Source organism: Hordeum vulgare, chromosome 2H, assembly GCF_904849725.1.
Source record: "Hordeum vulgare subsp. vulgare chromosome 2H, MorexV3_pseudomolecules_assembly, whole genome shotgun sequence".
Taxonomy (NCBI): domain Eukaryota; kingdom Viridiplantae; phylum Streptophyta; class Magnoliopsida; order Poales; family Poaceae; genus Hordeum; species Hordeum vulgare.
In genome coordinates, this window is record NC_058519.1 from 553,197,672 (window position 1) to 553,210,594 (window position 12,923).

At 42.7% G+C, this 12,923-nt stretch overlaps 1 protein-coding gene across 3 annotated transcripts; it reads right to left on the bottom strand.

Moving 5' to 3' along the window:
* Positions 1–1,569: 1,569 nt before the first annotated feature.
* Positions 1,570–12,177, bottom strand: LOC123427199 (CLIP-associated protein-like). Of its 3 annotated transcripts, none has more exons than XM_045111186.1 (21): positions 11,702–12,177; positions 10,833–10,988; positions 10,665–10,727; positions 10,189–10,257; positions 9,812–9,977; positions 8,299–8,460; positions 7,620–7,717; positions 7,403–7,477; positions 7,256–7,324; positions 7,088–7,173; positions 6,900–7,017; positions 6,021–6,119; positions 5,564–5,921; positions 3,625–5,420; positions 3,424–3,522; positions 2,914–3,018; positions 2,765–2,839; positions 2,599–2,667; positions 2,433–2,501; positions 2,124–2,225; positions 1,570–2,026 (listed from the first exon to the last, which is right to left on the bottom strand). In XM_045111186.1, exons 1-21 carry the CDS (start codon positions 12,035–12,037, stop codon positions 1,868–1,870), a joined length of 4,329 nt encoding a protein of 1,442 aa, XP_044967121.1. In that variant the 5' UTR covers positions 12,038–12,177; the 3' UTR covers positions 1,570–1,867. The 3 variants fall into 3 exon arrangements, with proteins under 3 accessions (XP_044967121.1, XP_044967122.1, XP_044967123.1); XM_045111187.1 differs by having other exon boundaries at positions 3,625–5,375; positions 11,702–12,037; XM_045111188.1 differs by lacking the exons at positions 1,570–2,026; positions 2,124–2,225; positions 2,433–2,501; ... (2 more) ...; positions 2,914–3,018; positions 3,424–3,522 and having other exon boundaries at positions 5,242–5,425; positions 11,702–12,037.
* Between the last annotated feature and the right edge of the window lie 746 nt (positions 12,178–12,923).

Sequence of the window (12,923 nt, forward strand, 5' to 3'; positions counted from 1 at the left end):
GATGGAAGGGCCAGACGCATGGTCGTTGGGGCGGGTTGTATCCACCGCATCGAGGTGAACCCACCGGCCTAATCTCCTCATCGATGGCTTCATGTTCGAGGTCCTGGAACATATATGCATGCTCGGTGTGAAACACATGATATCGCGGTGCTCGCGCTCGATTGTGTTTGGTCTCACCAACGAGGCGAGGATCGCGTGATTTCCAATGATGATTTTAGGGTTCGTGACAAGCACAACGTCGAGACCAACATGTTTGGTGCCTCCTAGGCGAGCATACGGTGGTACTGCTCCTTCGCACTCCATGCATTGCTGCAAAATGTCGAGGCGGCTTGGTGTCTCCTCGGCGAGCATTTTGCAGCGATGCATGAGCATGGTTAGAGCATCTACAGCCTGGCGTCTCAAATAGGCCTCAAATGCGCGGACGCACGGTAGACCGGTCAAAGAAAAGCAACTCGGACGAAAGATTCAAACGAGTCTCAAATGTTCTAGCTCACCGGCACTACTCGTATCCAACACAAATCAAGGGCTGATATAGGGCAGCCCGGGCAAGACCGGACGCATCCGCTACATCGGACTAACGTTGGGGTCCCACAGGAAAACATGCGGAAACCCGATGGTCCAACGTGCCCCTCCTCCAATGGGGTGTGAACGTCTCGTGACGCCCCTCCTTTCTACCTTGGCATCTTTTGTTAGCAGTTGGCTGCTGCGTTTTTTTCCTTGTCTTTTCTGCATCTCGTTTTGGCGCCTGGACCGTCATCATTCTGCTTTGAAGATTTTGCAGCGACCAAAAGAAGACGTCCAAATGCTGAACAACCCCCTCGCCGGCTCCCGTCGGCGATGGTGCGATTCCGGTCGGTCGGTCAGCACAGACAAACGCCCCGCTCGAATCACCATAGGCGCTGCTGCCTTTTTGACGAGCGACTAAGAATTCACCAGGCAAGGTGGGTGGGTACGACCAAGACGAGAGATCCTCATGGCGTGATGGAGCCGCGGATACAAACCCCGCTCAGCGCGATCGCCGTCGCCCAGTGGAACGCAAGAGCGTGCGTGCGTGCGTGCGTGCGTGTGGTTGGGTTTAAAGTTAAACCCCTGAGCACGGCGAAGCAGGCACGTCGTCAACGAATGCATCTGGTAGTGCCGAGCTCTTTTTCTGCTTGGCGTGTGAGCCATCCGGCACTGGACGAACCTCCCTGTCGATATCTCTTGTTTCAGCCTGGCTACCAGTGGTACGAAGGCGCTGGTCCAACATTCGGGCACGCAGATGCCTCTTCGGTCAATGAAGTAGAGTCGGTCCGTGCACCCAGTCTCAGAGATGGACTTGATTTTTCGACACGGGTTTGAGCTTTGCTTACCGCTCTTGCTCGTCTATTTTTCAAACCAGACTGCCTTTCAGGGGATACGACTCGATGAGTATTCATCGTAACGGCAAGATTTACTACTAGAGGGCATTTTTTTTCACGGGTGGCACATAAATAGACGCGCCATTCCAGAATCCGCGTCTTTTTGTACCAAGCGAATCTAGCATCAAGAGTAACAATCTACATGTGAGAATACATGACCAGACAAAACTTGGCACACGCTCTCTCCATTACGTTACAACTCCTTTCTTTGTACATTGTCACCTAGTCGTACAACCCAAGACAACACACGCTCGCTAACACTCTCCTCTCCTCTCCTCTCCACAAGCTAACAAAAAAAAAAGACAAAGAATACATAATAATCACACAAAGAACCAAACTCCCGAATACAAGGGAATCGTTTGCTTATATACTATACACAAACCTACACAAACAAACGGGACCCCCAAAAAATCCCACACCCTACCAAACAAAATGTCCATATAAAACACAATGAGAAATGTCACGCCTCATTGGTTAGCGTCGATCGCCGTGCCGGACCTTGCCTGCGAGATCCGGTTCGCGTAGATGGTCACCAGCCGCAGCTGCGTGCTGCTCAACCCTTCCAGGTACGGGACAAATGATTTCCCGAGCATGATGTAGATGTCCACCAAGCAGAATACAACGCTCTAAAAAACGTGTAAATAAGTTAAGGCCACATTGTTTAAGTAATATAGAAAGGAAATCCTTCCATGATAATATCTGCAGTAGATTAGTAGTACCCACCTTTCGAACATCGGGACTTTGGTTACTAAAAGCATCAAACAGTGCTGGCAAAAATGTAGGCAGCTGATCCATCAATTCATCCTGGGAAAGGTGCGCAACAAGCTGCAAGAGATTGTCACATGAAAGTTAACAGTCAAAACTGATTGCTCATTAGATATGTTTAATTAATATATGTTCCTAATAGGCCAGAACCACTCTACAACAAGACGAAGAATTTAAGTAGGTTTTCAAACGCAGGATGCATATATGAGAAATCCAAACGCGTTATAGCTGCCTGCCTAGGGTCTGTCATAACACCGTATGAGATACCTTTGTCAAACAGTTGATACTCACAACGAGTATCTTTTCATCATCACTGACCAAAAGAGGTACTACAACCTGCAGTAGAACCAATGACCATGGAAAGTAAAGTTAAATACACCAAGCAGAAACAAAAATTAACAGTGATACATAAAGAGAGATGATTTGTACATACAGCAAGGCATCTGAAAGGATCGTATTTTGCCAACAAAACATTTATGCATCGGTTCGCTTCATTTGAAATCTGCATACCCAGAAAGAATATTAAGTTACTAAAACAACAAAGCTGAACAAAGAACAGATCTAAGATATTATAGTGAGAAAAATAAAGGCAGGTATACCTTTGCCACGACATCTTTGGTACCATGCAGAAGTTTTTCAAGAACGATCTCAATAGATTCTTCCATAGCATCTTTCTGAGAGCAAAATAATCATTATTAGCGGCGATTAATTAAACTAATCTTAATGTGCATACGCATGGATAGTGGACCTGATTGTTGAGCATCTCGGCAATTAAAGACAAAGCAATCTCCCTAGTAGATGGATCGGAGTCACCCAGCACGTCAAGTACGGTCGTTAATATTTGATTGAAATACTGTTGGAAAATAGAAAGGCTGGAATCAGAATGCAAATAGTTTGAAACCTCTCGGCTCTAGCTTAGTATATATTCCATTTTAACTTACACCTCTGGTAACACAGCTGGTAAGGAAATAATGATTTCGCATATTTATGCAACGAAAAAAAGGAAAATATACAAGAGAAGGTGGCATAGCATGCTGCTGTGGCATTTGTATATGCAAAACTGCAAATGCCGCTGAGAATTAAGAAAGTTGAAATGCAACCCTGTTTTCCAAATACCCATTATTCTTTTGCTGAGAAATTGGCAGAATATGGTTTAGAAAAAATAAACTGGACTATGCTAAAATTAAGTGCGTTGGTTTCCCCTAGAAACTGTGGGGTTAACATAAGGTACATTTTGTAGGGAAATCAGGTTGCAAACCTTTGACCAGATGGAGCTGTCATTACCAAGTGAAGCCTTAATCAACTGTTGTAATGCTTCGTGCTTTTCCAAACTTGATATTTCTGTATCAGTGCTTATCTACAAAGTAACAAAAATAAAGTAAAGCACTTCACAAAGATTTAGGAAAGAAAAAATTCACAACAGTGCACACAATCAAGTAAAAGGATTTTTCATTAGTACCTGATGAAGAAGCTGTGGTATGCTCAAACCGTTGTCAGCATGTATGCTGGTCTTTATAGAACTAAGGTTTACAACCATATCTCCCTCTTGAACATCTTTTCCTGTATTTGAACCAACAGCATTATGCCCATCAGGGCTGTGCAGTTGGCTGAAATCCAAGCGTGGAGTGCTCATAGCGGTTTCACCATCTAAGGAGACATCGGTTTTTTCAGGATAGTTTGTCCAAGAACGATTATCTTCCATAGCTGAGCTAATATTATTCTTCGATTCTCTACTTCTATTTAGAAAAACTTCAGTTCCTGAGGCCGGTTCCGGGCTTTGATTAGTAGCGGCACTCATATCCGAAGTTGTTCGGGCCATAGAGACATTATATAATGTTGGTTCTTGCACTGTAGTGGTCTTCTTTCCCACTTCAGCGTCAAGGGAACTAGAAGAATACCGCCCAAAAGGATAACTCTTCTTCAATGTCTGTGCATAACCATCTTCAGAAGAAGTTCCAAAATCTGCTTGGTCATAAGATTTAGGGCGTGGGCGTTCTTTCTTGCTCTGCAAGTAGTTCACCAGATCAACCTCAATACGAGGTGTTTTTTGCTTCAGGGCACGCCTCAATAGGTTTTGTTCTTCAACTGATAAACTTAAAATAAAATTTAACACTGCTGTAGAGTCAAACTGAGAATAAACAGATATGATACCAGAAATAGATGCCTCCTTCAGTTTTGCATTCTTTTCATTCACTAAAGGTGCCAATTTTGAAAGCCATAGCTTAAGGAAGCCGCTGTTACTGTAACCTTCAGAATCTACCGTGTACTTACTGAACGATCTGTTTGCAAATTCAATAACAGCCAGCTTTGCCTTTGGCGACCTCTGTTCATCTAGTGAGCGTACTAGGGCAGGTAGCAGCATATCAATAGCATATAATCGACCAACAATCTCCAAAGTCAAAGAACATGGTTTTTTTACCAACTCTTTTGGATCAATAAGGCGGGAAAAGACATGTGGCAAAATTCTTTCGACATAACTCTCAAATGGCTTCTTGCAGGCTGGAATAATCTCTGCAAGCGTAGAAAAAGCCGCTTGTGCAACCTTATGATGAGGATCATCCAGATGGCGGAAAAATAGCTTCATGACCTTTTCAAAATTCTGAATAATTTCTTGATTACCTCTCTGACCTTGTTGCACTACATTCCGAATAAAATCAAAAGCAGAGACTCTTGCTACCCAGTCAGAACTAGGATTGAGACCCTCAGAAAGTGCATCGTGTAGAGTAGCCAGAGTATCTGTATATCTAGATACATCATTGGAAGGTACTTGACTATCATCAAACCTGTCCCGGCCACTTGCAGAAGGCCTTGACATTACTTGCTTTCTTAGAAGAGGTCTCTGGAAATTTGGGACACTGTTATTATGTGAATCTCTGTGAGCAGCATCCCTATAAGGCATATCATAGCTTTTTTCTGTGTGCATTTGAGGAAACCTCCTGGTTGACCGCAGATCATTACTCTCATCCATGTGGCCTCCGTCTTGAAGCCTCTCTGAAGATCTTCTTACATAAGGCAGTGATAAGCCTGTCATGGACTCAGATGATAGATTACTCAAATATGGTGACCTCGATCGCTCTTTGGTGGCCAACTGTGTTGTCATTGTATCCAGTGCGCGGGAACCTCCATTTCGTGTACTAGAACTTTTGATGCTAGGAATAGTTGAATCCAAGAACGCTGAGTTCTGCAGAGATAGATGATTTGAAGCTGGTGCTGCAAGAGGAACAGGAGGATCACGAGATGATGGAGCATCAACCCCTGCACTAGGATTAGAAAATAATAAGAAACTAGAATTCTAACGCTCAGTAGAAGAAGTAGAAATGATAATTTAGTCAGGTGATTTCTAAGGAATATACACTATAAAAAGCATTCAAGAAAGGTGTATGCGGATTAAAGAATACCAAGGTCCAAGCTTGTTGAGCGTGCAACTGAGAAATTTTGCCTATCTGATATGCTAGCACCTTTCAGCAAACTTTCAATAGCAGAAACCTTTTCTTTGCTTGAACTTAGCACACTTTCTAGGCTTCTATCAGAAACTCTGCTGGTTGTCTTTGACTGTGATAAACGAAGATGGTTTGTTGGCAGCGATGTATCTGAAGAAATAGCTGCACCCTTGTCCATTGCAACAATAGCTGAAGTGCCATATCCAGGCATGTGAGTGGCACTTGCATGAGATGAAGTACGAGAAGGCTGCAGAACCTTCTCACGGAGTGAGGGAGAAGCATAACGTTTGTGCACACCATCCTCATCATTTATTGTCTGCAACAGTTGCCAATTGTACATTAGAATTTAGGCTGTGTTACAGCTACAAAAAATGTAAAATCGGAAGAAACAAAAAAGAAAAGCAGCATGGCGTACCCTCTGTATAGCAGGATCAAATTGCATAAAAAGACGGCGGGAGCGCTCAGGCCATGTCTTTGTGAACATTCTGTAGCAAGTTCTTGCAGTTGCACGGACCTAGTTGCAGAAACAGCATGGAACACAAAAATAATCAGAAGAAATGTGGACAGAACCGCAATGGTCCCAGCATACCAGCAGGCAGCGGCACTGAGATCAGAGATGAGATAACTCAAGAACACTTTTAGTTTTAACAATTATGCCCATCAATAAGCAGGTATATCATCATATATTACCAATATAACGCATGAACTCAGAATATCGACTTGTCATTTGCTACATTATTGTCTCCTAGACTTTTTTTGGGTGGCATGCAAAGGGTGAGAGGAGAAAAAAGGCACCGGTTCCATATGAAGTAGGATCCCTCATGATTTTACTGCTTTCTCAGAAACAGATTGCTTATTACTTTATACACATTATGAACCGAAAGCAACCTATATTCTTCATTGTCATATATATCTGCAAACAGAACGCAAACCAGCACTATGTAGATTCTGTCTGGGCAATGTAATATTGATGCCTCTCCAGTCATGTAGACAGCCAGTTGGGGATAGATTAAAGTGTAAGGGCTGGGTCAGGGTTCTATCGGGTATTGCAGCATTGCTGCCTGAGCAGCAAGTTTTGTTGTTTCGCTCTTGTGTGCTGCAAACAGTTAACATTCTGTTTGGTGTGATTTCGACAGAATGGAACCATGACTGGACTCTTTGTTTCTACAAACACTAGCACGCCACACAGAGAAGGTGCCAGATAGCGTGACATATTGAACAATCTATTTAACTACCTGATTTGAAATGAAAATGAACACACTATATGCACCATAGGTCACCGAACAGATCATACCTCACTCATAGCATCTGCTACACAGCACTTTATTAGATCTTCATATAAATCAGCTGATCGTTGTATTTCCGGGGCATCAGCCCAATATTCCAATATTAGAAGCGCGTATTCGCAGCACCTGGTACAGTAAAATGTAAACTTGAGTAGATTGAAGAAACATGTATACTGGACAGTGTGAACATGCATACCTAGCACGGAGAATTGCGCTTCGGTCATTCTTAGCTGTGTCAGCTACACGAGGAAGAATTCGTGCAACCTTGCAATTTCGCAGGATCTGCAAGATGTTCCATATCAGCAAAGAGACTAAACAAATGGCATCCATGAAGTGCAACTATATTGAAATAAAACTTCCTCACAGTTTTTATGCAGGTGTCTGAAGATTCAGCGATGACAAGCACAGTTATGACAACAAGCTTAAAAAGCATCTGAAAATTTCACAAATGTTTTAGATTTATTAAAACAATATAGCAAAACAGAAGAAAGAAAATGTTTGCATCATTTACCGGGATAAATTGTTCGGCACATGGCTCAAAGTCACCAAGGAGTTCTTTGGACAGCACATTAAGTAGATGGCATGCCTGGGCATAAAAGACAAGACAGGAAGTAAGTTTTCAATTTGAGCACATTCATCCAATCAAGTATTCAACTCGTTTTGCAGCAAGAAAATAGAGGGTTTCCTGACAAAGGATACTTATCAAAAGAACATAAATGTGTGGATACCTGTTTTACAATGGTAGACCGTCGATCAGCTAGCTGAGTAGACAATGGAGGAATCAGCTGCTTCAAGAGTGTCAGAAACGATGGGTAATCAATAGCTCCTGGAGAAACATAAATATAACATTTTAAAGCTAAGCATACATCATCAAATTATCAAGGAGTAATTTATCAACATAAATGGTAAGAATGTTGACGGGCTAATTCTCAAATAACCCCATATTATATTATTATGTGTAATTGGACCGTGATGGCGTGATACATCTTTTCCCTTTTGAGTCAAATGATGAAGGCCTTGCAAAACAGCAAGGTATATCATCAAAACTGCAGGTTGCACCATTGCTCTGTTCTTTGAACCAATATTACTACACAATAGGATGCTTATAATAAAAGATGTTCATATTTATAAATGATGGACCTTATGTTTATTTCACTTCACTGCATACTTCAAAAGCTCACTTATCGGCAAATAAAGGGGAAATGTTTCCATCCTAGTCATCAGTCCTAGTAATGAGGGTCCCTTTCTGGTTAGACAACATATTAGTTGGCCATGCAGTCAAAGACGTACTGCAAAATCTTTGCTACAGATGTTTTTTTTCCTTTGCGAATGGCTACAGAGGTAACTAACGCCGAGCTTAGTTGCATAAAGCTTTGTAAAGAAAAATAGGTATAGACCTGGACATACCTCCGTAGACCAGTGCTTCAATCCTTTGCATTGCAGCAATACGAACTGACCAGTCCTTTTCTGGAACAAGAGTACCTGCAATCTTCTCAAACTCCCGAAGTAATTCTTTCTCTGAGTGGACTCTTACTGGTTCCACTGGTTTTTCAGTTATATCAGTTTCACCTGTAAATAAAACATCAAATTACTGTAGAGAAACATGTTGTCCGTGTGGCAGGTGACACTATCAGAATGACCAGAAAGACATCAACTTGTCAGAAAATGAAACTTTCGGTTAAGTCCAACAGATTGCATGCTGAAAAAGAAATTTCAGGGAACATAGCTCAACTAAAGGCTTCTGGACTATACACTGAGCAAAAGTAAGAAGAAAATAAATAAAGAAACAAATATAGCAGTACTTGACCTGGATAAGTGATACATCTCAACACATGAAATGGACTTCAAATGTTGTACCATTCATGATTACTTTCAGATAATGAATCCAAAGACATTATGTGCATACTATCACTGCATTTCGAAATTAAGAATATATCATATGTTTTCACAGTAATTATGTTGATCGAATTCTCGAATTTGCACACCCTGGTCACTAAGGTCCACAAATTCTGAAACTACAGATTCACCACCTAAATTTGTTAACAGGGTACACGGATAGTTCTCAGATCTGGTTTTGCTAGCTCTGGTCACTTATGTGGCATGTTGACAGGGTACAATGTGTCATCTAATCAACAGGACCACTCTCAGCCCTGGTTCGCACGGATCTGGTCTGAACACATGCACCGAGAGTAAGACCTTTGTCAGCCCCAAGCCTCCAATGGTGACTCTGATCACGTCATCTGATCCCTGTGGTCAGTTCTTTCACGACTATCACTGAACCTTGACTCTGGTCAGGGTGGCCCAAGAACTCAGGGCAGGGCTCCATGCCCATGTGGCATGAGTAGCAGCAAGGAGAATGGTGAAGCTGACACTGACGGAAGAAAATGGGAGAAAAGGAACAGGAAGAAGATAGGGTGTCTGGCATGTGGGCCCTCCTTACTGGATGACACTACGCAAGCACTGAAATCATGCAAGATCTCATTAGGACCTCTGGAGAACCACTTTAACATACTTAGGACGAGTGAATAGGTGATTCCAATATTTATTGACATACGTGGTGGGGACATGAATTGATTGGAGCAATTGCCGTATATGTAACTCAAAAGCTGGACTTCAGTTTTATCGACACAGTACAGACTATAGAGCTACACATGATCATTCAAATATATGTGTTTGCACTCAACTATGGTTGCAAGCCAAGACGATCTATAACTGCAATTTGTCAGTCTAGGTACTGTTTAGGCACCAAAAGATGTCATCTTTTTCATGTTTATATGGGTGGACATTTGCGAATGCCTGAATGCTCCTAACCCGCTCATGATAATAGGATGGACTTACACATGAAGGGGATTCACTTTCAAAACGAAAACAATCAGCACTGTAGCTAATCGTAAACTTCTGACAAAAATATAGAGCTTACCTCCAAATAATGTGCTTTCCCTCGGTGTGCTTTTTGTCCGTGGGCTGCCTCTTTTTGGGTTAGCACTAACGGATCTAGACGGTGCAACTTTATGCTGTGTTGTAGTACCATCAGATGAGGGAACCTTTGGTTCAATTCTATTCAATCTTGAATTTATTTCTTTTAGCTGCGGATATCGGACAATACATGAATTAGAATAATCCAGGTTTACTGCTTTGTGGACCTTTAAAAATGGACACGTAAAGTTCGATCATATAAAGTAGTACCAGACTCTAGTCCAAAATACACAGATACTAAGAGTGATACACTAGTATTAAAAGGACTTCTAGCAAGCAAAGGATAACTTCCAAAAACAACTAGATGGCCAAATACACTACCATGTATGGGGGCAGATTATGGCGCTGCAACTCTTCGTGGAACTGAGATCCCATGTTCCTGTACATTTCCTGTGATAAAATAAAGTGATATTAGGATTGCCATATAATTTTTGCATAGCCTGGATAGCGCGTACAGGCTGCAATTAGTCAGTATGGACAGTTGCTACTAGTTACACCAATAGTTTGAGAGCATGAGATAAACTATTTTTATTCAGATAAAGAGGTGATGCATAAAACACACAAAAATCGATAAAACTGAGCGCAAGGGAACAGTTAAAAGCAACTAGAAGCAAAGGGCATTGGGACTACATTAATTGTTTAGGTACATTTATAGGAAAGGTTCAGCCTATCCAACTCGCAGAGTGGGACAGAACTGTTGTTAAATTGAGGAAGATGAATGTTGAACATCCGAAAACGAAACGGGAAGATGAAAATCATGAGCTGAAGCAGGTCAAAGTGGTGTGAAGCCAACTAACCTCAATACAAGATATAGCAGCCTCTCTAACACTTTGGTTCGAATCATTCATCAACTGCAAGACCTGTGAAGCCAGATAGTCTCAGCATATCTATCTATTGAATAAACATAAAGTCTGAGATATGCACAAAAATGTACGGTAATAAATCGACTTGAAGACTAAACTTACAGGTGAGAGTAAAACTCGTTGCATGAGAAGCTCTGTAGAAGCAAAAAGCCCAACTGCAGTTGCCACTGTATGTACAAACTCTTCCCGAACCCTCCAACTCTTATGAGCCCATGCATAACCTCCAGCCCTTTCGAGAATGATTGTTGGTGAAGAAACCTGAGATATGGATAAAATCAGAAGGCTACCTACTAATAAATCGGTAAATCCAAGACACTGAGAACAAGACTAGCATGTTTGGCTTCATACGTTGATATTCATTGGACAGAAGTCTTCTACATGTAAAAGTAATGGTAACATAGTAACAAACAACATTGACAAAAGAGAAAGGACAACACATATTTATGCTGTAAATATCAGAGCATTGAGAAAAAAATGTGTAATTCACAACAACTGGGCATATTATAGATTTCAGTTCAACACTTTAAAAGAGCAAAAAAAATCATGTTACATATTTGATGGTAAATGATTCTTAAAACAGTCGAGCAAAAACCAAACTGCATATGAGAAGTTTACATCTTTGCCTGAAACCCACATTTTATGTTTTATACAAACCAAACCACACGTGAAAGTAAGAAAGCTAATCGCTTGATGATTGAAGTTTGAAACGGCATTGTAGCTCAATAGCACATCATACCACAAAAGCTAAACTAGTTCATTTTGATACTAGGCCAACAATCCTTTATTTTCCCACTTCAGTGGACTTATCTGGGCAACGTGAACTACCCAAGCCCAAATTTCGTCATGATCGATCCTTGAACCAAATTTAAAACTAGAGCTAAGTTCCAAAGCAACCACATTCCCCCCGGATATATAAGTAGGATAAACAACAACAAGTGGAGTCGTCAGAGCCGAAAGGACGGACGACGCACCTCCATGAGCGTGACGAGGAGCTGTCGCGCGGCCTCGCGGACGGGCTGCTTGCCGTCGCCGAGCCGCTCGACGGCGGCGGGGACGAGCGCGTTGAGGTGGATCTTGAAGTGGTCCCCGGCGAGCACGGCGGCGGCGGAGAGCGCCTGCAGCCCCCCCTGCGCGACGCGGAAGTTGGCGTCCCGCGTCAGATCCACGCAGGTGTCCACCAGCGACGTGACCTCGGCAGGGGAGAGCCCGCGGCGCGCCGCCGCGTCGAGCGCCTCGTGCAGGCGCTCCACCCCGGCCAGCCGCTCCTTGGTGTCCTTGGCGCGCGCCGCCTCCAGCGCCGCCTCCATTTCGGCGCGCGGGCACCGGAGAGCCCGCCGTGCGGCGGTGGGGTTGCGGGGAGGGGCGGCCGGCGGCGAGGCGATGGGGGTGGTCGGATCTGGGGACGGAGATGAGGTGGGGTGGGGGAGAGGGGAGAGTGTGAGAGAGCGTACACGGATGGATGCTGAGGGTGGTTGGGGCTTTAGGTGGACTTTTGCATTGACACCCCTGGCTGGTTGCGACCTTTCACGCTTATGCCCTCGGTAAGGTATGAAACGGGGGTCGTTTCTTTCTTGAAAAGCGTGCTGTGAACTCGAGTCCGGGAAAGCGGAGCACGTTACCGGATTTTGGGTGAATGGCAATGGTTTAAAAAATACTCCTCCGTTTCAAAATAGATATCACTGATATTTATCTTGAAACGGAGGGAATCGTAATTTGGGGGAGTAGAAATATTTGTGAAACAATTGTTGTTAGTGCTATTGTTCCCAAAAGGATATATTATTAGTGCTATTAAGGAAGAAAAACCAAGGAGAATTCCTATGATTGAAAAATGAGTTTGAAAATCGGGAGCCGAGAGATGACATAACATAACATCTCAATACATGCCAAAACGTTGTTACATGTTTCATCTGTTCTGTAATAAGTATTGATGGTCTGGTATAAAGTTTATATTAAATATTAAATTTGCGATACTTATTTTGAGACGGAGGCTCCGTCCCAATTTTTTTGTTTTTTATTTGTCTAAATATGAATGTATCTAGTCATGTGTTAATATTTAGATACACCTATTTCTAGACAAAAGTAAGACAAGAATTTTAGGACGGATGAAGTATATAATAGTTGCCTCCGTGATTGACTGAGAGTTAGAGAGCTTGTTTTGAACTCGAGTGTCGCCATCACGTACACTATATACAA